We start from the raw sequence: 25123 nt of genomic DNA, 5'->3' as shown, positions 1-25123 counted from the left end.
CTATGTAAACAATTACACATGCGCAATGTAGACAAGGATATTTTTTAATAATAAAAATATGTACCGAAAACAAGATCCTTTTGTTAAAGTATTCGAAGTTGTAATAAAAGTTTGATAATACTTCTATTTTTTTTTGTTAAAATTTACAAAATAGTACCTAGTTTTTAAAAAGTGGGGAATATTTTTTGGAATTTCGCGCCTTGTGTATTAACCCTTGTTCACAGGGAGCAAGCGCAATACATTTTATATGCGTCAATTTGGCAACATTGTAGGGCTGTCGGCTCCGTATTTTAATGCTGCCGCGTGGTGTTTAGCAAATAAATGAAATAAATTCTTTAATAAAAAACAATAAGTGAAAAAGAATTACCATTGTTTTTGAGATAAAATACCGGTACAATGTTAGTACTTTTCGAAACCCCTGCGGGGTACGCTATTTTTAAGGTAAGAAAAGTTTATTTTCTTTCTGTATTCCGAACTTAACCTCTAATTTTCTAGACACGTGGTCAGTAAAAAAAATTGGAAATTATAAATAAAACTTCCTAAAAACCACAAATTTTGTTATTAAATTAAATTAATCTCGTAATTTTATTTATTTTCACGAGTTCTTCTCGCTTTTCAGTTATTGGATGACAATAAACTGGCAAAAACAGATAACCTTTATCATGATTTTGAAACACCAGAATCTGCAGGCAGAGTGTAAGTTTCTTTTTTTATATTATTGTTAACACAAATTCTTAACAATTTTAGAAAGTAAATATTATTTATAAATTGTTAATTGCAAATTATTAATTGTAATTTTTGTTCTAAACTGAAATAAACTTTCATAATTCTTTATTTTGGCGGGACTTACGGAATGTTTACATTTTTTTTTTCTTTTTTGTAATCATTCGAATAAAGGTATTATTATTCATTTTAATTTTAATCAAATGTTATTGAGTGAAATTTATAATTTAAGAAATTTCAATCCTTTTGAAGTATTTTTCTACAATTTAAATTAAATCGGAGTCAAATTTTAATATTTAATATTAAATTTAATATTTTTAATTATATTAATTTAAATTTGTCTTCTTTCAAAATTGCGTGTAATTAAAAAATTTGAAGCCATTCAATTATTTTCTGGAATTTTTAATAAAAATTCTTTTTTGCATCAATTCATTTTTAATAATAATTTTTTTAAATAAAAAACTTTGAGAATTCAATTATTTAAAGTAAAAAAGAAAATTCGACTAAAATAACGCACTGAAATTCGCTTGCTTACAATTCAATTTTACAAAATTTCAAACAATTTGAATAAAAATTTTTCGAAAAACCAACTTCTTCAGAATATTTAATTATAATAATTTTAAATTTTTATTTTGTTTCCTAACTTTTTTAATAATTTTTCTTTTCAAATATTTTAAATTTTAAAATTAATGTACTATTAAAAATCATTGAATTCTTGCAAAAAATTTTATCAAAAAATTTGAGAATAATTGAATTCCTTCGAAGAATTTTATTATTTATGAAAATAATCAAATTCTCGAGAAAAATTTTATTAAAATTTTTAAAAATCCTAATTAAATTCTTTTGAAGAATTGATAATTTTAATTGAAAACTTTTAAATTAATTTAATCTTATAAACAATTTCTTTCAAGTTTTTAAAATAATCGTATTTCTTCATATTAAATTACAATTTTTTAAAATAATTTAATTCATTCAAGGAATTTTATTAAAATATAGAAAATAATTAAATAATTCTTTTGAAGAATTCAATTATTTATGAAAAAAATTTAATTTTTGACAAGAATTTGTTTCAAATTTTTAAAAAATAATTGAAATCATCCGAAGAATTTTATTATTAATGAAAATAATTGAAATCTTCCAAAGAATTTTATTTTTTATGAAGATAATTGAATTTTTAGGAAATTTTTTGAATTCTTGCGAAGAATTTTATTAAAATTTTTGAAAATAATTGAAATCCTCAGAAGAATTTTATTATTTAAGAAAATAATTGAAATCTTCAAAAGAATTTTACTTTTTATGAAGATAATTGAATTTTTAGGAAATATTTTATTAAAATTTTTGAACATAATTGAAATTCTTTGAAAAATTTTATTATTTATGAAAATAATTAAAATTTTGCAAAGATTTTTTATTAAAATTTTTGAAAAATAATATAATTGTTTCGATGAAAATTTAAATTCTTTGTAGGAATTTAGTTAAGATAGTATTAAAAATAATTGAATATTTAACGATTAAATACGAAATATGACGAAAATTCATTAGAAAAATTTAGCGAATTTGAAAAGAGCTCAATGCTCTCTTCGTCGAAATTAATTTATTAAATTGAAAAAATTTTAAATTAAAGAAAATAACAAGGATTAAAGGAAATGAAAGACTTTTTAACTAGAAAACAATAAAAAAAATTTTGTTCAAAAACGTTGATCATTAAAATTTGTTACAAATTTTTCAAAAGAAAATTATTTGAAAATTTGCAGACAGATATTTTTTTTCAAAAATCGTTAATTGTATACATTGTGAACTTCACTAAAGTAATTTATTAAAATTATTTTTATTTTTTCTTACTTTTTATATTTTCAAATATTCAGCCTCAGAATACTCGCAAAATTTGAAACAATTTGAAAATTTCTTGTCAAGCTAAAACAACAACAAACTATTGTCATTTAACATATTTACGTTGCCTGGTAACGTCTTCAATCAAGTACATTGCGTTCCCTTTTGAATATAGAATCAGGAATCACAGTTTTCCCTTTTTTTATTTCTTAAACTAGCCACACTATCCGCGCGGGCATGTTGTATGGAACTGCTTATTTTAAACAATTTAAAAAATTTTAAAGAAATAATTATTATAACCTAACAAAGAGATTTAACTAACTAAAATTCAAATAATTTCACTCAATGGTCTCAATTTAAATAGAATTTACATTACTAGACTTAAACTATGAATAGAACAATTCCAATTAGTATCTGGGTCATCTTTTGCATTGCTTATTTTATAAACCCATTTTAATTTAAATACTTTTCTAAGAAATAATAATTATTACACACTAAAAAAAGTTTTACTTGAAATAGCGATAAGTTTCTCTAGAATAACGAAAGTATTAATTGAAGCACTGAAAAATTTCGCTACTAAAGTGAAATCTGTAGTTCATCCAGCTAAATATTTTTTGCCGTGCATAACGAAAAAAGAATTAAATTAACATCAGATTTTCTACATTAAAAAAAAACGAATTCAAATAGAAATTAATCATTTTAAAATTCAACCAAATTCACCCCAGAAATCACTGAATTCGATAATTTAGAAGAAAGTCAGACAAAAGCAGGGTTCCTACAGAATCTGGAAAATAATGAAAATGGTATAGAATTTTTAAAAGGCTTCAGGAAATCAGGGAAATCATGGAAAAGGCCTGGAATTTTTAAAAGTTTCTAAATTTTTTCAGTTTTCCATTTTTTCTCTTTAATAGAAATTCAAATAATAATAAAGCTAAATGGTATAAAAGAGAAAAAAATGTTGAATTTTAAGAAATTCAATTTTTCGGATTTTTGATAATTTTTGATTGAATTGATAAAGCTAAATGGCATAAAAGAGAAGAAAAAATGTTGAATTTTAAGAAATTTGGATTTTTGAATTTCTCATAATTTTCGATAATTTTAGATTTTTTACCAAAGAGTCGAGACTATTAAATAAGTAAAGTATTTTCTAAAAGCACAAAAATAATGAAGCTAAATCCCATAAAAGAGAGGAAAAAATGTTGAATTTTAAGAAATTCGGATTTTTGAATTTTTCAAAATTTTCGATAATTTTAGATTTTTTACCAAAGAGTCGAGACAATTTAATAAGTAAAGTATTTTCCAAAAGCACAAAAATAATGAAGCTAAATCCCATAAAAGAGAGGAAAAAATGTTGAATGTTAAGAAAATCGGATTTTTGAATTTTTTCGAATTTTTGATAATTTTAGATTTTTTACCAAAGAGTCGAGACAATTTAATAAGTAAAGTATTTTCTAAAAGCACAAAAATAATGAAGCTTAATCCCATAAAAGAGAGGAAAAAATGTTGAATTTTAAGAAAATCGGATTTTTGAATTTTTTCTAATTTTTGATAATTTTAGATTTTTTACCAAAGAGTCGAGACAATTTAATAAGTAAAGTATTTTCTAAAAACACAAAAATATTGGAGCTAAGTCCCATAAAAGAGAACAAAAAATGTTGAATTTTAAGAAAATCGGATTTTTGAATTTTTTCGAATTTTTTATATTTTTAGATTTTTTACCAAAGAGTCGAGACAATTTAATAAGTAAAGTATTTTCCAAAAGCATAAAAATAATGAAGCTTAATTCCATAAAAGAGAGGAAAAAATGTTGAATTTTAAGAAATTCGGATTTTTGAATTTTTTCGAATTTTTGATAATTTTAGATTTTTTACCAAAGAGTCGAGACAATTTAATAAGTAAAGTATTTTCTAAAAGCACAAAAATAATGAAGCTTAATCCCATAAAAGAGAGGAAAAAATGTTGAATTTTAAGAAAATCGGATTTTTGAATTTTTTCGAATTTTTGATAATTTTAGATTTTTTACCAAAGAGTCGAGACAATTTAATAAGTAAAGTATTTTCTAAAAGCACAAAAATAATGAAGCTTAATTCCATAAAAGAGAGGAAAAAATGTTGAATTTTAAGAAAATCGGATTTTTGAATTTTTTCGAATTTTTGATAATTTTAGATTTTTTACCAAAGAGTCGAGACAATTTAATAAGTAAAGTATTTTCTAAAAGCACAAAAATAATGAAGCTTAATCCCATAAAAGAGAGGAAAAAATGTTGAATTTTAAGAAAATCGGATTTTTGAATTTTTTCGAATTTTTGATAATTTTAGATTTTTTACCAAAGAGTCGAGACAATTTAATAAGTAAAGTATTTTCTAAAAGCACAAAAATAATGAAGCTTAATTCCATAAAAGAGAGGAAAAAATGTTGAATTTTAAGAAAATCGGATTTTTGAATTTTTTCGAATTTTTGATAATTTTAGATTTTTTACCAAAGAGTCGAGACAATTTAATAAGTAAAGTATTTTCCAAAAGCACAAAAATAATGAAGCTAAATCCCATAAAAGAGAAGAAAAAATGTTGAATTTTAAGAAAATCGGATTTTTGAATTTTTTCGAATTTTTTATATTTTTAGATTTTTTACCAAAGAGTCGAGACAATTTAATAAGTAAAGTATTTTCCAAAAGCATAAAAATAATGAAGCTTAATTCCATAAAAGAGAGGAAAAAATGTTGAATTTTAAGAAATTCGGATTTTTGAATTTTTTCGAATTTTTGATAATTTTAGATTTTTTACCAAAGAGTCGAGACAATTTAATAAGTAAAGTATTTTCCAAAAGCACAAAAATAATGAAGCTTAATCCTATAAAAGAGATGAAAAAATGTTGAATTTTAAGAAAATCGGATTTTTGAATTTTTTCGAATTTTCGATAATTTTAGATTTTTTACCAAAGAGTCGAGACAATTTAATAAGTAAAGTATTTTCCACATTAAAAAGTTTGACATTAAAAAATATATGAAAAATGCCAATACTTAACCCACAAAATTTAATTTTCAAAACAAACAAACGAATGCAGATAATTTGCTAACGGAAAGGAAACTTACGATTACTATAATGTATATATTAATAAAATCTCTTGAAACAATTGCAATTTTTTTAAATAATTATAATTTCCTAAAATTCTGTTAAAAATAATTGAATTAAAGAATTTTATTGAAAAACTTGAAAATAATCAAGGGAAGTTTGTCATACTATTTTTAAAATAAGTTTTGTTAATTTAATTAACAATTAAAGTTTTAATACCTACTTAAAATTTGGAAAGTATCAAAATAGTAGCAAAATTTAAAAAAGTAGTAAATAGTAATTTTTAGTAAATGATTGCAAAGCCTAGCATAGTATTTCTGTGTATAATCTCTTTCACTGAAAATATTTTTAAGAAAAAAGTAATTTTCTTAGGTTACATTGTTAGCTAATTTAAATTTGAAACCATACTTATTTCTATGAAAAAACGTATTATTTATTATTTTCTTACTTTCAATTATCTTATTACAATTTTCAATGAACGCTGTTATTAGTCTATCTTATTTCAATTCTTCCTCTACTTCGTCTTCTGAAGAGCTCTCTTTTAAATTCCCAGAAGCATTGAGTTTTTGTTTTCCTTTTAAGAATTTAACCGTATTTTTCAGGAATTCCAATTTTCTTCTTTTACGAAAATCTCTACTGTAAGCAGCACTATTTCTCAATTTTTGATGAGTGTAAAACCTCATAAATTTCTCCCACGACTCATCGGAAGCAAAATCCTCCCGGGAAATGTATTCCGTTCTAAACGCATGAATGAAACGGATTTTCTTTATTTTTCCATCATTCCTGAACGGTGATTGTTGCCTACAATTGAAATAGATAAATTAGATTAAATTTAACAAGTGAATAGATTGTTTTTCAGAGCTGTTAAAAATCCGATTTTTTTATTTAAATACGATTTTTTTTATTTAATCAAATTTGTTTTGGAACTTGGTTTTTTAGTTAAAAAGATGAAAAATTCAAATTTTTAAAGATTTTAATTTAAAACCTTTTCAAAATTCAATTATTTCTAAAAATTCACGCTATAATGCTTTTATTATTCTATTATTCTCTAAAATTTTAACTAAAATTTCTCAACATTGAATACTCATAAAGTATTTTATCAAAAAATTTTTAAATAATTGAATTCTTGCGACGAATTTAAAAAAAATTTTTAAGAATAATTTAATTTAATAATTTAATTTTTACATTTTTCGAGGAATTTGATTAAAATTATATTAAAAATATTTTGAATCCATGCAAAAAAAATTTGATTATTATTATGAAAATAAATTTATTTATTTTTATTATCAAATTTTTCGAGAATTCAATTAATTAATTAAATATAATAAAATTAATAATTATAATGGAATATTTCTTTAAATTGAATGCGATGAGTTTTACTATTTATGAATGAAATAATTGAATTCCTAATAAAAATTTTATTATTTTTTAAAATAATAATTGAATCCTTGTAAAAAGTTTTATGGAAAATAATGTAATTATAGCGAAGAAATTATAAATAATGTGTAGGTAAATAATTGAATTTCTGGGAAATTTTGATTATTTATCAAAATAATTAAATGTTTGCGTAGAATTTTATGATTTTTTTTTTTTAATTGAATTCTTTTGAAAAATTTAATTAAAATACTATAGATATTCAAAATAATTGAATTGAGAAAAATTTTTGAAAATAATTGAATTTCAAAGAAGAATTTTATTATTTACAGAAATAATTGAAACTTTGACGAGATTTTAAAGAAATTTTTTAATATTATTGAATTTCTGAGAAGAATTTTATTATTTTTAAAAATAATTTAAATTTTGACCAGAATTTTTAAAGATTATTGGAAATAATTTAATTTCCGGGAAGAATTTTATTTCTTTTAAAAATAATTAAATTTTTGACGAGATTTTTTAAAATTTATTAAAATAATTGAATTTCGGAAAAGAGATTTTTTATTTATAAAAATAATTGAAATTTTGAGGAGAATTTAAAAAAAATTTTTGAAAATAATTGAATTTCAGAGAAGAATATTTTTTATTTTTCAGAATAATAGAATTTCTGCGAAGAATTTTATTATTTATGAAAATAATTGAATTCCTGAGAAGAATCTGATTGAAATTTTTAAAAATAATTGAATTTCTGAGAAGAATTTTATAATTTATTAAATAGTTGAATTTTTGTTAAGAATTTGATTGAAATTTTTGAAAATAATTGAATTTTGACGAGAATGTTTTTTACATTTTTGAACATAATTGAATTTCTGCGAAGAATTTTAGTAATTTTGAAAATAATTGAATTTCTACAAACATTTGTAACTTCTCCAAAATTCAATTTTTTTTGTAGGTATTAAAAATAATTGAAATTCTGTGATGAGTTTTATTATTTTTGAAAATAATTGAATTTCGGAGAAGAATATTTTTTATTTTTTAAAATAATAGAATTTCTGCGAAGAATTTTATTATTTATGAAAATAATAATTGAATTCCTGAGAAGAATTTGATTGAAATTTTGAAAAATAATTGAATTTCTGAGAAGAATTTTATTATTTGTTAAAAATAATTGAATTCCTGAGGAGAAAATTGTTTTTTTTTTATTATTATTTGTTATTTATTGAAAATTTAAATAAAAAATTAGAAAAATAATATTATTATTATTTATTATTATTATTTTGTAAATAATTGGAATTTTGAAGAGAATTTTTAAAAATCTTTGAACATAATTGAACTTCTGCAATTATGTATTTTTTCCAAAATTATATTTTTTTTTGTGTTTTTAACTAAAATTCTTCTATGAATCCACTATTTTTAATAATTAATTAAATATATAGAAGAACGTAGTCAAGGTCGGTCCACTTTTTGACTTATTTTGATAACTTTTTTTAAAAAATGAATTTGTTAGTCAAGGTTGGTCCTTAGAGTCAAGGTCGGCCCATGTTTGAAATTCAAAGGTCATTACCGTTAAAAAATAAATTAACATTTTTAGCGTAACGAATAATTTATTCTTTATTGTTTACAACGTGGAACTTAATAAAATAATTTGTGGTAAACTTTCTTCAAACTATCTGTACATAAAGCTAAATATTTTTTTCTTATTTCCTTCAAATAAATTTTGAAAAAAATCGTATGTTTCTCAAAATAATGTAAAGAACAAACAAACAAACAAACAAAGAAAATAAGTTTCTCTCATTAACTTATATTTCCGGTGACAATCCTGAGCTTCCCTGCTGAGATATTTGCAGCTTAAATTGACGGTGTCGACGCATAAACCCGTAGTACCAATCGAGTCCACACATTTTGTTATCATCCCATTGTGAAGGGTACTTTATATGTCTCTTTTTGGCAAATTCGTACGCCAGTTCTCTCACCTGGACTCTGCTCAGGCCACAGTAATGGTTATAACATTCTTTTGCATATTCGATCAATCGCTCCTCTTCTTCAGCAGAAAACACCTACAAATTCAACTTGTTATTCAATTCAATGTATAATTGACAAATAAAAATGAAAATGAAAAATTTCTTAGTTTACTTACTTGACGTACTGCACATGCAGAATATGTACACAACACTTTTATTATTCCCTGTAGTTCTTGGTCGCTAATGTTGGAAATATCATCGAATTTCAAAGATATTTTAGCCAAATATCGCCTTAAAGTGTTTCGAGGAATATTATAACGACGTGCCGCAGTTCTTACTTTCGACTTCTCTAACATAACAGCTTTTACAGCATGAACGACTTCCAACAAATTTACACTGCTACGATCAGTTATACGCTTATAACGAGATGTTCTGTTAAAATGAAAAAAATTACATTTTGTAACTTTTCTAATCATTCTCTTCATTTTTTTTTACACGTACTCTCTGTGTGTATGTGTGTGTGTGTGTGTTTGCGTGCCAATGTTTATTTGTATATTTGTTTCAAAAATATCTGTCAAATTCATATTAAGTGGTGGGACAACCTTGACTGTATAAAGGGGCCAACCTTGACCTTCTGCATGCTTACCTTAACGATTTCAAGTTTTTTTTAAGATTTTATTTAAATACTTTTTCACATGATGTACAAAATTTTTTTTGATCACAGTAAAAACAAAGCCTTACTTTAACAGACTTCGCACTTGAAAATTAATTTTAAAAAAGTAACAAAAAGTAGCTTTCAAAACTTAAAAAAAGTAGCTATCGAAAAAATAAACTTGACGACAAAAAAAATGGTTTTAAACACTTCATAAAATTGACAAAAATTCCATTCCACATTTTTTAAATTCCTCACTTTTTCTTAATTTTCATCAAAAAATATTTACTTCTTTCTTATTCTGCTAATAAATATTGTTATTTATGAAAAGAATTGAATTTTGCAAAGAATTTTATTAAAATGCCTCAAAATATAATTAAATTTTTGGGAATAATTTTGTTATTTATCTTTAATAATTGACTTCTTTCGAAGAATAATTGAATTCTTGGGAAGAATTTTATTAAAATCTAAAAGAATAATTGAATTATTTCAAAAAAATTTAATTAAAATTGTATTTAAAATAATTGATTTCTTTCGAACTATTTTATTAAAATATTTGAAAATAATTGAATTATTGCGAAAAATTTTATTAAAATGTTTAGAAACAATTGAATTTCTGTAAAAAATTTTGTTATTTTTGAAAATAATTGAATTCTTTATAAGAATTTTATAAACATTGTTTTAAATAATTAATTTTTTCGATATATAATATAAATATTATGAAAATTTTTTTTTAAATAATTGAATTCTTATGGAAAACTTTATTCGGGAAATTAATTGAATTTTCGATTAATTGATTTAAAATAGTATATTTAAAAATAATTGAATCTCTTCGATGACTTTTATTATGAAAATTTTTTTATGAAAATAATTGAATTCTTGCTTAGAATTTTGTCAAAATTTTGTTTAAAAAATTGAATTTCCATAAAAAATGTTATTATTAATGAAAGTAATTGAATTATTGTGAATAATTGTATAAAAATTTGGTTAAATAATTGATTTTTTCTTAATTTTTTTGAAAATGCTATTCTAAATTTGAATTGAATTCCTGTGGAAATTTCATTATTTAGGAAAATAATTGAATTTTGGAAGAAGTTTATAAATTTTTTTTTTTTTAATAATTGAATTCTTTTGCAAAATTTTATGAAAATGCTAGATATTGAAAATAATTAAATTCCTAAAATTCCTAAAAACGGAAAATTTGTGTCAAAAATTTTGAAAGTTCTGAAAAATTATAGCAGATCTTCTAGAGTTTTAATGTGTCTCATAAACTGTGCTAGATATTTGTTCAGTCAATTGAATTGAAATATTTTAAAAACCTAAATTTTTAGAATTTTAAATCAAATTTTTCGAGATTTCTATTAAAAAAATAATTTAAATCATTTTAAAATTTACTAATTAATAAGTCAATTTAATTATTTATAAATTATTAAATAAAAATTCTTTGAGATTTCGGTTTTTTTTAAATCTCTTAATGACATTTTTTAACAAATTGTAGTTTTTTTAGTTCCACAAAATTTCAATTAATTTGATTATTTTTTAATAAAATTAATTCTTTAAAAATTTAAGTATCTTTAAACAATTGAATTCAAAGTTGTAATTTTTTTTTAGAATTTTAAATAAAATTATATTGAAAACTTGATTATTTTTTAATAAAATTATTTTGAAAATTGAAGTATCTTTTAACATTTGAGTTAAAATTTACAATTTTATTAGAATTTTAAATAAAATTCTTAAAAACTTGAATAATTTTTAAAATAAGTATTTAATCAACAAATTATTTTTATAAAAATTCCACAAAATTTCAATTAGTTTAAGATTATTTTTTAATAAAATTGTTTTAAATATTCAAGTAGGTATCTTTGAACAATTGAATTAAAATTTCTTTGAAATAAAATTTATTTGACTTTTTCGTTAAAATTAAGACTTTGTTTTCACTGTGTTGACAATGGGCCAACCTTGACTATGTTCCCCTATTTAAAAAAATTTAACTAATTTCAGAAGAATTTAAATTATTAAAATTTTTCAAAAATATAAGTTCTTTCAAAATTTTCTAATGAAATTCATTGAAAATTGAAATTTTATAAAATTTCAAATTGAAACCTCTTGAAATTCATCTATTTATTAAAATTGCAAACGCAACTGTTTTAAAATTCAATTAATTATCTTAACGTGATGTTCTGTAGAAAAAATGGTGCCAAAGCATGTAAAATTTGGTAGGTGGTCACTTTTTCTAAAAAATATTTTCTAATCCTTTTTGTCTTAAAAGGCGATTTCTAATCAAATCTGTTTTTCTAAAAAAAGTTTTTCTAACAAGTTTTGATTTCTAAAAAAATGTTTCTCTAAAAAGTTATGATTTCTAATATTTATTTTCCTAAAATTTGTAAAATTCCATAATTTTAATAAAAGTTAGAAAATTGTTAATAAACTAAGATTAAGAAATAAAAATTATTTTGCATATTTTCTGTTTCTCAATCACAATTCTGTTTACAAAATAAAATTTCAATTTTCTTTTTGAAAAAGAAGAAAAAATTCTATAAAATTACTATTTTTTATCACAATTTGTTAACGAAATTTTGTTTTTCTTGAAAAAAAAACAATAATTTGCATCATTTTTATACTAAAATTTCCAAAATTAATTTATTTATAAAACACATTTTTAGAAAATGTTATATAACTTTAGGAAAAAAATCCCTATAATTTCTATTTGTTAATTACGATTTTTAATTACATTATTTTAAAGTTTCGTTAACAAATTTGCATAATTTCTATTTTTTACTATAATTTTTTAACGAAATCTCAAGTATTTTTTTTCTTTAATTAAAAAATTTTCGTAAATTTTATTTTTTAATCATTTATATCTATTGATCGTCATTAAAAAAATTGAATATTGTTTGAAAAAAAATTTTGAAAATTACCTTTATTAGAAAAAGAAATTTTTAGAAAATGATCTTTATTTGAAGAAAGAAAATTAGAAAATCACCTTCATTAGAAAAATTTTTTTTTTTTGAAATTCACCTTTATTAGAAACAAAATTTTTAGAAAATAAAAAATTAGAAAATACTTTTTAGAAAAACTGTACCAACCGTAAAATTTGTGACGTTAGAGGGTGGTAGGGGGGGGGGGGTCGTGGAAAAATAGCGTGACGTATGTTATGAACGACACCAAAGTAAAAAATTTGATTTAAATCATGAAATCGAAAAATGTCTGATTTTTATGATAACAGCCCTGTGTTGTTTTTTTTTTTTGTTACCTTTCTGTAGAATTCTTCTCGTCACTTGATATACTGTCCACTATATTATTATCGACCAAAAGATTCGTATCCTCCTCCTCCTCCTGCGGCTCCTCTTTTATGGATTGAAAATCTCCATTCTCCAATTGAATTCCATCGAAACAAAAAATATTTTCCGTTTTTATAAAATCTTTAGTGTCTTCTTCTTCTTCGTCGTCCGATAGAATGCGACCATCACTGGTTATTTTAATTTCTTCGAAAGAAATACCGTCTGACTCTCCTCTATTGCAAAACAAAACATTTGGTACTGCGTGGGATCGTAACTTTCTTCTTAGCGTCATATTATTTGGAAAGAAAAAATCCTCCTCTTGAAAATGATCACTGCAGACTGTGGCAGTTTTAAAATTCGGTTCTTTCGGCAAATTCAGGGCGTCCAACCATTTTTGTCGAACTTTTTCATTTTTTGGAAACCTAATTTTTTACAAAAAGGAGAAAAATTAAATTATTTCTTATTTCTTTGAAATCAGAAAGATTGGAAGCGATCGGAACTGTAAATCAATTTTATTCAGTGTTGTTACTTAAGTATAAAGAATTTTTTATTTCCTTGACTTATTTGTAAATTAAATTATTCAAAACTTTAATAGTTTTTATTAAATAAATATTCAAATGCGTCTTATTAATTCTCCCATAGGAATTACAATTTTTTACATTTCTTTTTCAAACCTAATATTTTATTTTGAAAAATTACAACTGGAACCATTTCCAAATTTGATTTTCCACATTTTTTATTCTAAACTTTATTTTTGGAAATCAATTATTTTTGATAATTTTCCAAATTTCCTTCGAGAATTCAATTATTTGAATAAAAAAATCCAACTTTTTATGATAATTATAATTTTAACTCCTCACGGAATGTTTTAAACAGATATTAAGGTAAATTGTTGACAATTTTTTAGTAATTTAAAAAACTAATAAATTTTTTGAGGAATTTTATTTAAAATTATTAAAAATGATTGACTTTTTCAAAATGTTAATAATATAATAATTTTCAAAATAAATATAAAAAATTCCAATGTAATTATTTCAAATTTTTCATTTGAAGATTTCTCATTAAAAAAATTTCGAAAACACAATTATTTTCGGAATTTGATACTAAAAAGTTCTAAGAAATTTAATTTTTAAAGATTTTAATTTACTAGTTTAGAAGAAAATTCAATATTATAAAAAATTGTAAGAATGACTTTTTTAAAAAAGTATTTTAAACTTATTTTTTAAGCTTCTTTTCATTCAAAGACTTTCTTTTAAAATTTTTCAAAATACAGTTTATTTTCTGAATTTGTCATTAGTAATTAATAAAAGAAATTCAGAAAATAACTGAATTCTGAAAAATTATTATTATTAGAATTATTCTAAAAATTCTTCGAAATTTGATTTTCCAAAAATTAGAATAAAATACTTGAAAAATTAATTATTTCCAATTAAATTTTACAAAAATTTAATTATTTAAAAGCTTTATAATTATGAACTTTAAAAATTTAATTACCGTTTAAAAATTATTCAAAAATAAATTTTTAAACATAATAGATTTTTCAATTTTGTAAAATTGAAAAATTTCGAAATAATTGAAAATTCGTCAATTTTTTGGAAAATAATTGGATTTTTTAAATTAATATGAGTCAAAAAATTAAAGTTTTGAGAACTTTAATTTAATTTTCTTAAAGATTAATTGAATCTTAGAGAATTCTGAAAAAAAAATTTTTAAGAAATAGTTTTTTAAAAATATTGTAATTCAAATTTTTAAAAATAATATTGAATTTCTTAAAAAAAAACTCTGGACGATTAAAAAAAACTAATTAATAATTTTTCGAAGAATTTTAATTTTTGAAAATGATTTTTTTCCAAAAATGATAATAATAAATTATAAAAAAAATTAAGATTCAAATGTCAATATATTTTGTAGATATTTAAATTTTCAAAGATATGTAAATGAAATTATAAAAAATATAATTCAATTTAAAAAAATTATAGGTATCTAATCAAAAACTTTAAAGTATTATTTTATTTATTTTGTTATTTACACATTTTAATTTAAAGATTTTTTTTATTAACATTTTTGAGAATTCAATTATTTTCAAAATTTGCAATATTAAAATATTTTAGAATCTAAATTGAAAAAAATAAAAAATATTTCTCTTCTAGGTATCAAAATCAGTCAGATTTTTAAACAAAAAAATAAAGAATTTCAGATCCAAGAATGAAAAATATCTTTTGTTTTTCAAAAAATTACATGATTTTAAAGAATTTTTTTTTCTATAAATTATTATGCAAATGACGGTTAAGACTTGGAAAATTTTAATCCTCGAAATGAACTTGTTTTCAATGAAAAGAAAAAGAGTCATCTTGTCTCAAATTCTATATGAAAAGCAAGTTTTACGGGGATAAAATTGATTTTCACTTCTGACCATGTTCAGTTTGTCTGATTTTAAATGAGTTTTGTTTAATATTAGAAAAGTAATATACAATAATAAAATTGATTATTTTGAGGTTAGAAATATATACATACAGATACACGTTTCTTGAATACTTACTGGTGAAAAGTTCTGCCACTATTCGTGATCACTCTTTTCCGACAATAGATGCACTTTCTCACCATTTCGAAATGGTATTAAATATGCGAACGAAATACAAATAAAGAAATAAATAGAGTAACAAAATTATTGGAATCTTACTTAGAACATAATTATTCTGAAATACTGAAACATCAAACATCTGAGAACCCTGAGAACATATGTTTTACTAACGCGCATGCGTTATTGGATAAGGAAGGAAGATGGGACTTTAGAATAGCATCTGTCTCCTTCTACGAAGTTGATATGAATTTTAGATTCACATACAGTGTTGCCAGATGTATCGCATTTTTTAAGCCACGTCCGCAATACGCATTCACCTTATCGACTTTACAAAAATGATGTGAAGAATCTGCCTTTTTCAAATTTTACGAAATTATGTAGAATTTTGTTTAAATTTTGAACTGAATAAATGTCTAATATGTTATTTTATTGAGTTTTAGTGATAGCACTATATCTCTTGAGACAATTTTTGCGACTTTACGAAAAGTTTTATTATTTTCTATTATCTGCTGTTCGTCGCTAAAATTTACATTTGCTTTCTTAAATTTTTTACTTATAAAAATCATTGGATTTCTATAAATAAAAAAATTAAAATTTTTAAAATAATTGAATTTTTTAAAAAAATTTTATTTAAATTCTTGAAAATAATTGAGGAAATTCTTTTTTTAATAGGTATAATTGAATTTTTATAAAAAAGTATTTGAAATAATTGAAATTTTGTAAAATAATTGAATTTTCTAAAGAATTGTATTGAAATTCTTGAAAATAAGTAAGAGAAACTATTAACACATTCCTTTTTTTAATGTTACAGTTCTATTTTTTTATGATAATTGAATTTTTATAATTGAAATTTCCTGAAATTCTATTAAAAAGAATTGAATTTTTATAATTGATATTTCCTAAAATTCTATTAAAAATAATTGAATTTTTTTTAAAAAAAGGGAATTAAAATTTTTTTAGTAATTGAATTTGTTAAAGACTTTTATGCAAATTCTTGAAAATAATTTAATTGATTTCAGAGATAAATATTATTATTTACAAAAATAATTGAAATTTTGATTAGATTTTATAAAATTTTAGGAAAGAATTGAATTTTTGAAAAGAGTTTTATTATTTATAAAAATAATTGAAATTTTGACGAGAATTTAAAAAAATTCTTAAAAAAAATTGAATTCTGGAGCAGAATTTTATTATTTTTAAAGATATCTAATTTGAAACTTTGACATTTTTGAAGATAATGAAAATTTTGACTACAATATTTTAAAAATATTTTTAAAACTAATTGACTTTCGGAAATGGATTTTATTATTTATATAGGTAAAATAAATTGAAATTTTGACCAAAATTTAAAAAAATTATTAAAAATAATTCAATTTTTGAAAAGCATTTTATTAATATAAAAATAATTAAAATTTTAAGGAGAATTTAAAAAAATTTTTGAAAATAACTGAATTTCGGAGAAGAATTTTATTATTTATAAAGATAATTGACATTTTGATAAAATTTTTAAAAATTTATGGAAATAATTGAATTTTGGAAAACAGTTTTATAATTTATAAAAATAATTGCAATTTTGAAGAGAATTTTTAAAAAATTTTCAAAATAATTGAATTTTGGAGAAAAGTTTTATTATTTATAAAGATAATTAAAATTTTGATGAAATTTTTTTTAATTTTTGGGGAGAATTGAATTTTGGAAAAAAGATTTATTATTTTATTATAAAAATAATTAAAATGTTGAAGCAAATTTAAAAAATTTTTTGAAAATAATTGAATTTCGGAGATGGATTTTATTATTTTTAAAGATAATTGAATTTTTAACCAGAATTTTTCAAGATTTTTGAAAATAATTGAATTTTGGAGAAGAATTTGATTATTTTTAAAGATAATTGAAGTTTTGTCCAGAATATTAAAGATTTTTGAAAATAATTGAATTTTGGAGAAGAATTTGATTATTTTCAAAGATAATTGAAGTTTTGTCCAGAATATTAAAGATTTTTGAAAATAATTGAATTTAGTTTGGAGATGAAAATTATTATTTATAAAGATAATTGAAATTTTTCTGAGATTTTCTAAAATTTACGGTAAGAATTGAATTTCGGAAAAGTGATTTATTATTTACAAAATAATTGAAATGTTGAAGCCAATTTAACAAATTTTTTGAAAATAATTAAATTTCGGAGAAGAATTTAATTATTTTTAAAGATAATTGAAATTTTTTTTAAATTTACGGTAAGAATTGAATTTTCGAAAAAAAATTATTATACTTATAAAAATAATTGAAATTTTGACGAGAATTTAAAAAAATGTTTGAAAATAATTGAATTTCGGAGAAGAATTTTATTATTTTTAAAGATAATTGAAATTTTGACGAGAATTTTAAAAAGATTTTTAAAAATAATTGAATTTTGAAGAAGAATTTTATTACTGTTTGAAAATAATTAAATTTTTGACAAGATTTTTAAAAAATCTTGAAACATAATTGAATTTCTGCCAAGAATTTTATTACTTTTGAAAATAATTAAATTTCTGCAATCATTTGTAACTTTTTCAAAATTCTTCAAATTATATTGTATACAATTTACGAAGTTTTCGTACTTTCGTTTTTTTTTTCAAACAAATTACGAATTTTACGGACGTTTTTTCAAAAAAAGTGTCTTTTACAGACTTAAGCAATTTTACGAACGTTTACGGGATTATGACCATATTTCAAGTCCTGATGGTTATTTTTCTAGAGTGTTGAATGTCGAAAAACGATTTGAAAGAAATTGAGTTTACTTTTTTTTATATAATTTTATAAATTTTTTTATTATATTTTTTTATAATTTATAAATTATGAATTTTTTTAATTTAGTTTCATTTTTAAAAAAATTGCGAAAAAGAGCTTTATAATTTATAAAAGTCATTGAAATTTTGACGAGAATTTAAAAAAATTTTTCAAAATAATTTTTTTTTGGGGAAGAATTTTATTATTTTGAAAGATAATTGAAATTTTGTCCTGAATTTTGAAATTGTAATTGAATTTCGGAGATGAATATTATTATTTTTAAAGATAATTGAAATTTTCTCCTTAATTTTGAAAGATTTTTGAAAATAATTGATTCGTTTTCAAAAAAAAATTGCGGAATTTATTTTATCACTAATTTTGTATAAAAAAAACTAATTTTTCGTTTTCCTTAATTTTTCCAGAGTGAAATTGAAGCATTTCGAGAAATTCGCCGACACAACGGAAGCCTTGGCCGCCACCACAGCGGCAGTCGAGGGAAAATTGAGCAAATCGCTGAAGAAGACCTTGAAGAAATACTGTTCCGAAGTTCAGGAGCAACTGGCCGTTGCGGACGCAAAATTGGGCAACGCCATCAAGGACAAATTGAGTTTATCCTGCGTGAGCAACACGAACGTCCAGGAGCTGATGCGATGCATCCGCAGTCAGATGGACAGCCTCCTCGCCGGCTTCCCCAAGAAGGAAATGACGGCCATGGCTCTGGGCCTGGCGCACAGTCTCTCCAGATACAAGTTGAAGTTCTCGCCCGACAAAATCGACACGATGATAATTCAAGCCGTGTGCCTGCTCGACGACTTGGACAAGGAGTTGAATAATTACGTGATGCGGTGCCGCGAATGGTACGGATGGCACTTTCCCGAGCTGGGGAAACTGATTACCGATAATGTCGCTTTCGTCAAGACTGTGAATGTGATTGGCACGAGGGAGAATGCGTCGAGCAGCGATTTGTCGGATATTCTGCCCGAGGAGGTCGAGGAGAAGGTGAAGGAGGCTGCGGAGATTTCGATGGGCACGGAGATATCTCACGACGATATTGTGAATATTCAGCATTTGTGCGATCAGGTGATTGAGATTTCGCAGTACAGAACGCAGTTGTACGACTATTTAAAGGCGAGAATGATGGCGATGGCGCCGAATTTGACGGTCCTCGTAGGCGATTTGGTCGGGGCGAGATTGATTTCCCACGCGGGTTCGCTCATCAACTTAGCGAAGCATCCGGCGTCTACGGTGCAGATCCTCGGCGCCGAGAAGGCGCTCTTCAGGGCGCTGAAGACGAAGAAGGACACGCCGAAGTACGGGCTGATTTATCACGCGCAGTTGGTTGGTTCGAGCTCAACGAAGAACAAGGGGAAGATGTCGAGGATGCTGGCTGCGAAGGCGTCGCTGGCGATAAGAGTCGACGCCCTGGGGGAGGATGTGACCTTTGATTTTGGCGCCGAGCACAAGGCGAAACTCGAGGCGAAGCTGAGAATTATGGAGGAGGGGAACTTGAGGAAACTGAGTGGCACTGGAAAGGTGAAGGCGAAATTCGAAAAGTATCAGACGAAGAGTGAAATTGTTCAGTATCCGACTGCTGCTGATTCGACTTTGGCGACAACGAAGAGGCGATTTTCTGAGGCTGATGAGAAGAAAGTACTTGTTGAGGAAGTAAAGACGGAGGAGGAGGAGGTGCCGAAGAAGAAGAAAAAGAAGGACGACAAGGAAGTTGAAGTTAAGTCTGAGGAAGTTGAGGAAGTCGAGCAGGAATTTGTAACGCCTAAGAAGAAAAAGAAGAAGGCGAAACAGGAAGCCGAGGGAGAAGCCGATGTGTCGGTGAAAGTTGAGGAAACTGAGGGAGAAACTTCTGGTACGTTTCTCAATTCATACAGTCGATACAATCCAAATATTAGATTCCTGAAGTTATCACCAATGCTCAGCATCGATTTTTTCTTATTTTTAATGATAAAATTTTAATTTAATTTTTTTCATTCACCTAAGAAGTAAAACACTTTTTAAGAGTGCACTTTTTTAATCTTATATCTAGGGTTTCCAAAATTTAATTATTTTCCCATTTTTTTTTTAAATTCTCGTCAAAATTTCAATTATTTTTAAAAATAATAAAATTCTTATTCCTAGGGAAAAGTTGAGTGATTTTTTTCGGTTTCGTACAAAAAAAAAAAAAATATTTTTCGATGCTGAACATCGATGGCAACTTCAGGGACCTCAAATATTGCAACTAAATACAACACTTTTGGTATAAACTGCAACTTATTTTGATTTGTGAAAAATACCAATAGACAAATCTTTTAAAAATATTTTTTTAAATCAGTTTTCTAATTAAATTTTCAAAATATACAATTAAAAAAATTTTTGAATAATTAAAATTTTGTAAAATTTAGTTGAAAATAATTGATTTTTTTCAAGTATTTTACAGAACTCGAATTAGGTAAATATCCGTAAATTTACTTGAAATCCGTAAAAAGTTGATTGAAAAAAGCAAGAAAAGTTGGTAAATTGTACGATTTAATTTGGAGAATTTTGCAAAAGTTACAAATGATTGCAGAAAGTGAATTATTTTCAAAAGTAATAAAAAATTCTTCGCAGAAATTCAATTATTTACAAATTTTTTTTTTTAAATCTTCTCAAAATTTCAATTATTTTTATAAATAATAAAAGTCTTTTTCGAAATTAAATTATTTTTAATGATTTTAATGAAATTCTTGGCAAAATTTCAATTATCTTTATAAATAATAATATTCTTCTCCAAAATTCAATTATTTTCTCAAAAATTTTAATAAAATTCTGGGCAAAACTTTAATAATTATTTTCAAAAAATTTCCTCAATTCAATGATTTTCAAAAATTTTTAATAAAACTCTTGGCAGAATTTCCATTATCTTTAAAAATAATAAAATTCTTCTTCAAAATTCAATTATTTTTAAAAATCTTTTTAAAATTCTCGTCAAAATTTTAATTATTTTCATAAATATCAAAATTCTTCTCCAAAATTCAATTATTTACAAATTTTTTTTTAACATCTGGTCAAAATTTCAATTATCTTTATAAATAATTAAACTCTTCTCAAAAATTCAATTATTTTCATAAATTTTTAAAACTCTTTTCAAAATTTCAATTATTTTCATAAGTAGTAAAATTCTTCGCATAAATTCAATTATTTTAAATGATTTTAATGAAATTCTTATCAAAATTTCAATTATCTTTATAAATAATAATATTCTTCTCCAAAAAAAAATTATTATAAAAAATTTTAATAAAATTCTTGGCAGAATTTTAATTATTTTTATTGAAAATTAAAAGAAATCTTGTCAAAATTTCAATTATTTTCATAAGTAATAAAATTCTTCTCCAAAATTCAATTATTTTTAAACATTTTTTTAAATTCTTGTCCAAAAGAATCTAATTATTTTAAAAAAAATTTATAAAATTCTACTCAAACATTTCATTATTTTCACAAAATAATAAAAATTTCATAAAAATTCAATTACCTATTTTCAAATTTTTTAAAAATTTCTTCGCAATAATTTAATTATTTTCATAAATCATATAAAATTTATATAGGTATGCAATTATTTTCGTAAAGAATAAAATACTTTTTAGGAATTCAATTACTTTTAATAATATATTTTTAAAAATTCGTTGCTAGAATTCAATTATTTTTAAAAATTTTAATAAAATTCGTCGTAATAATTCAATTAAAATTCTATTTGGGAATTCAATTATTTTTATAAATAATATAACTCATTGCAGAATTTTAATTATTTTTGAAACAATTTTAATCATATTCGTCGAAAAATGTAATTTTTCTGAAGAATTTTATTAAAATTCTTTGAAAAAATAAAATGATTAAAAATTTTGTTGATAAAATTCTTTATGAGAATTCAGTTTTAAAAGAAACATTCAATTATTATTCAATAAATTAATTATTATTGTATTCAAATAATAGAATTCTCGTAGAATTTTCTCATAAAAGTTGATTTAGAAATAATTTACAGTTAAAATTTCTAGAATGAAAAAATTCTAAAAATTAAGTTTTTCAAAAATATTTTATTATAATTTTTAGAAGCTGATTTTTATTAATTCTCATTTTTAAATTTACGCTTGAAGGGTTTTCATTAAAATTTTTGAGAATTCCATTATTTTCATAATTCGCAATTAAAATTCTTCAAAAGTTGATTTTAAAAAATTGTACTTAATAATATTCTTAGAAAAAACCAATTATTTTCATTTCAATTTTACAGAAATTCAATTGTAGATATATTTTAAAATTTATTATCTTAAAAAAATTCTTCAAAATCAATTTTTGAAAGGTTTGTTTATAGTTATTTTTCAAACTATAAAAATTCAAATAATTTGCATTTTATACTAAAAATTTGGTATTTTGTTGCAATAGTTTAGAGCAAAGTAGAAAAATTCGCAAATTTTGAAAATAGTTAGAAAAAAGTTGCATTTTTGGAAAATAGTCGAAAAAATCATAAAAATATAAAATTGTTGAAAAAATTGTTGAATTCAGTAAAACGAAGAAGGTTGTGCTTTAGAAAAATTCTTAATATTTAAAATTATAGAAATTGAAAAAAGTGTCTTAACTTAAAATCATTTTTATGCTTTACTTCTATATTTTTAATCATTTTTATTATTTCCGAGATAAATTTTTAACAAAAATTGGTCAAAATTTATTTAGAAGTAGAAGTAAAATTTTCTCTGAAAATAATAAAAGTTGACAGAAAGTCGAAATATTTGAGGTTTTCCAATTGAATGTATAGTAAAAGTTTCTTTTATTTTTTTCGGGTAGAAAAATAAAAAATAAAAAGTGGAAAAAAATTATTATTAAGAAATTTAATGATATTTTGGAAAAATGTAATAATTAAAAAAAATTGCCTTTACAGAACCGAAAAAGAAGAAGAAAAAGAAGAAGGACAAAGATCAGTCTGAAGCCATGGAAATGGAAGAAGCAGCAGCTGAAAAAGAAGAAGGAGAAGAAGCAGCGGAATCTATGGGCAGTGAAAAGAAGAAAAAGAAAAAGAAGTCAAAAGAGGAAACTGAAGAATCCGCTGTTCCCGATGAATATTCAGCAACACCTTCGTCTGAAAAGAAAAAGAAGAAGAAAAAGAAACACCAGTCAACCGAAGATCCCGATACGTAAAGAGTTAAATTTCAGTTATTTAGAAATAGAATTTTTATTCTCAATTTCATTATTGATAATGAAAAGAAAATCCTCATTTTTTTTATACATTTTTACAAAAGAATTTTTGTAAATTGTAAAAAAAATATCACAATACGAATAAGTGTGCGAAAAAATTATTCAAGTTACGATTTTTCAGTATCTTGTCGATTTTCCACAAATATTGTAAAGTTATTTCCTTTTTTCTCCGTTTCAACTTCTTTTTAGTTTTAATTCAAATAATTATAAAATAATTATTTAGGTTTATTAGTTTTATTATTTTTTGGTTAAGCAGATTTTTACCAAGATGTATAGAAAAGGGAAATAACTATTTTGAATACATGAAAATGTTGAAAATATATAGTTCTCGACTAGAAATTATCGTAAATATTAATCTTTAGTGTCTATTTTTTATACAATTTATTTTATTGTAAAAAAATATGAAATATATAGAAAAATTGTATTATATATTTTAGGCGAAAAGAAATTATTTTTTAGTACCAACTTGAAAATGTCCCTGAATTTAGCGTCAAAAATTTGATTCGCAGATTCTTAGAGGTGAAACGTCAATTTACGTTTTATTCACTTGCAGGGTTTGCCACAAAAATTAAATTTTGTTTTTCCGATTTTCAGACAAAATTTTGATTTCTCACCTGACCCTAAAAAATATTCTCATTCACTCTAAAAATTATTAGATACTCTAACAAATGTTCTATTACAATTATTTACGAATTTCTTTAATTGTAAAATTATTCTAAGAATATTATTTGAAAACATGAAGAAATCGATCACTCCGAGTGAAAAAAACTAAATTAAGTTTTTGAAGAATTTAAATAATAATTCTGAAAAAAATAATTTTTTAAAAAAATTATAAAGTAATTATTTTTATTTGAGTAGATAAAATTTGGTGTAAGAAAATCATTATTTTATATTTTAAGAATATTTTCACTGTAAGTTTTTCGAAATTATTTTAATTATTTTTTAATTCAATTATTATTTTCTAGAATTTTTAACTAGAATTCTTCTTAATCAATTATTTTTAATAATTTTTTTAAAAGTTCTTTGACAATTTTAAAATCCATTTGTTCACGAAATTTCGATTATTCGGAAATTCTATTAGAAAATAAAAACTTCAAATAATTTCAACAAAAAAATCTACTAAACTTTTTCAAAAAAATTAATTCAGCAAAATTGTTAGGAAAAAGTATGAAATATTCAAATTTACAAAGATTTTAATTTGAAATCTTTTTAAAACAATTTTTATTAAAAAATTCTACAAGAATTCAATTATTTAAAAATAAAATAAATAATTTATTGAATAATTAAATGTTTTTTTAAAATTGAATTATTGCAAAGAAATTTATAAAAAATTCGTAAATAATTGAATTTCTTTGACGAATTTTAAAAAAACTTTTTAAGAAAAATTACATTTTTTCGAGGAATTCGATTAAAATTGTATTCAAAATATTTGAAATTTTGCGATAAATTTTAATATTTATGAAAATAATTGAATAAGTGCGAAAAAATTCATTATAAATTTATAAATAATTGAATTTCTGTAAAATTTTGATTATTTATGAAAAGAATTAAATATTTGTGTAGAATTTTCTCAAAATTTTGTTTCAAGAATTGAATTCTTTTGGTAAAGTTTATTAAAATATTAGAAAGTTATTAAGTTTAGGAACATTTTTGAAAATAATTGAATTTCA

The 25123-nt window shown here is 22.4% G+C and overlaps 2 protein-coding genes across 3 annotated transcripts; one reads left to right on the top strand and one right to left on the bottom strand.

The window, feature by feature from the left end:
• The first annotated feature begins 256 nt into the window (after window positions 1-256).
• On the top strand, window positions 257-23882 carry LOC122498131 (nucleolar protein 58-like). The gene is made up of 4 exons (XM_043605729.1): window positions 257-441; window positions 620-696; window positions 18662-20103; window positions 23140-23882. The coding sequence occupies exons 1-4, from the start codon at window positions 397-399 to the stop codon at window positions 23394-23396; spliced, it is 1821 nt and encodes a 606-aa protein (XP_043461664.1). The 5' UTR covers window positions 257-396; the 3' UTR covers window positions 23397-23882.
• LOC122498132 lies at window positions 6036-15757 on the bottom strand. Of its 2 annotated transcripts, XM_043605730.1 has the most exons (5): window positions 15432-15714; window positions 12865-13314; window positions 9136-9391; window positions 8797-9055; window positions 6394-6425 (listed from the first exon to the last, which is right to left on the bottom strand). In XM_043605730.1, the coding sequence occupies exons 1-4, from the start codon at window positions 15494-15496 to the stop codon at window positions 8798-8800; spliced, it is 1029 nt and encodes a 342-aa protein (XP_043461665.1). In that variant the 5' UTR covers window positions 15497-15714; the 3' UTR covers window positions 6394-6425; window position 8797. The 2 variants fall into 2 exon arrangements, with proteins under 2 accessions (XP_043461667.1, XP_043461665.1); XM_043605732.1 differs by lacking the exons at window positions 8797-9055; window positions 9136-9391 and having other exon boundaries at window positions 6036-6425; window positions 15432-15757.
• Window positions 23883-25123: the final 1241 nt, after the last annotated feature.

The sequence above is a fragment of the Leptopilina heterotoma genome, unplaced genomic scaffold, assembly GCF_015476425.1.
Source record: "Leptopilina heterotoma isolate Lh14 unplaced genomic scaffold, ASM1547642v1 Lhet_142, whole genome shotgun sequence".
NCBI lineage: Eukaryota > Metazoa > Arthropoda > Insecta > Hymenoptera > Figitidae > Leptopilina > Leptopilina heterotoma.
Note: the sequence above shows the minus strand (reverse complement) of the source record. Positions and strands in the feature narration are given on the sequence as shown.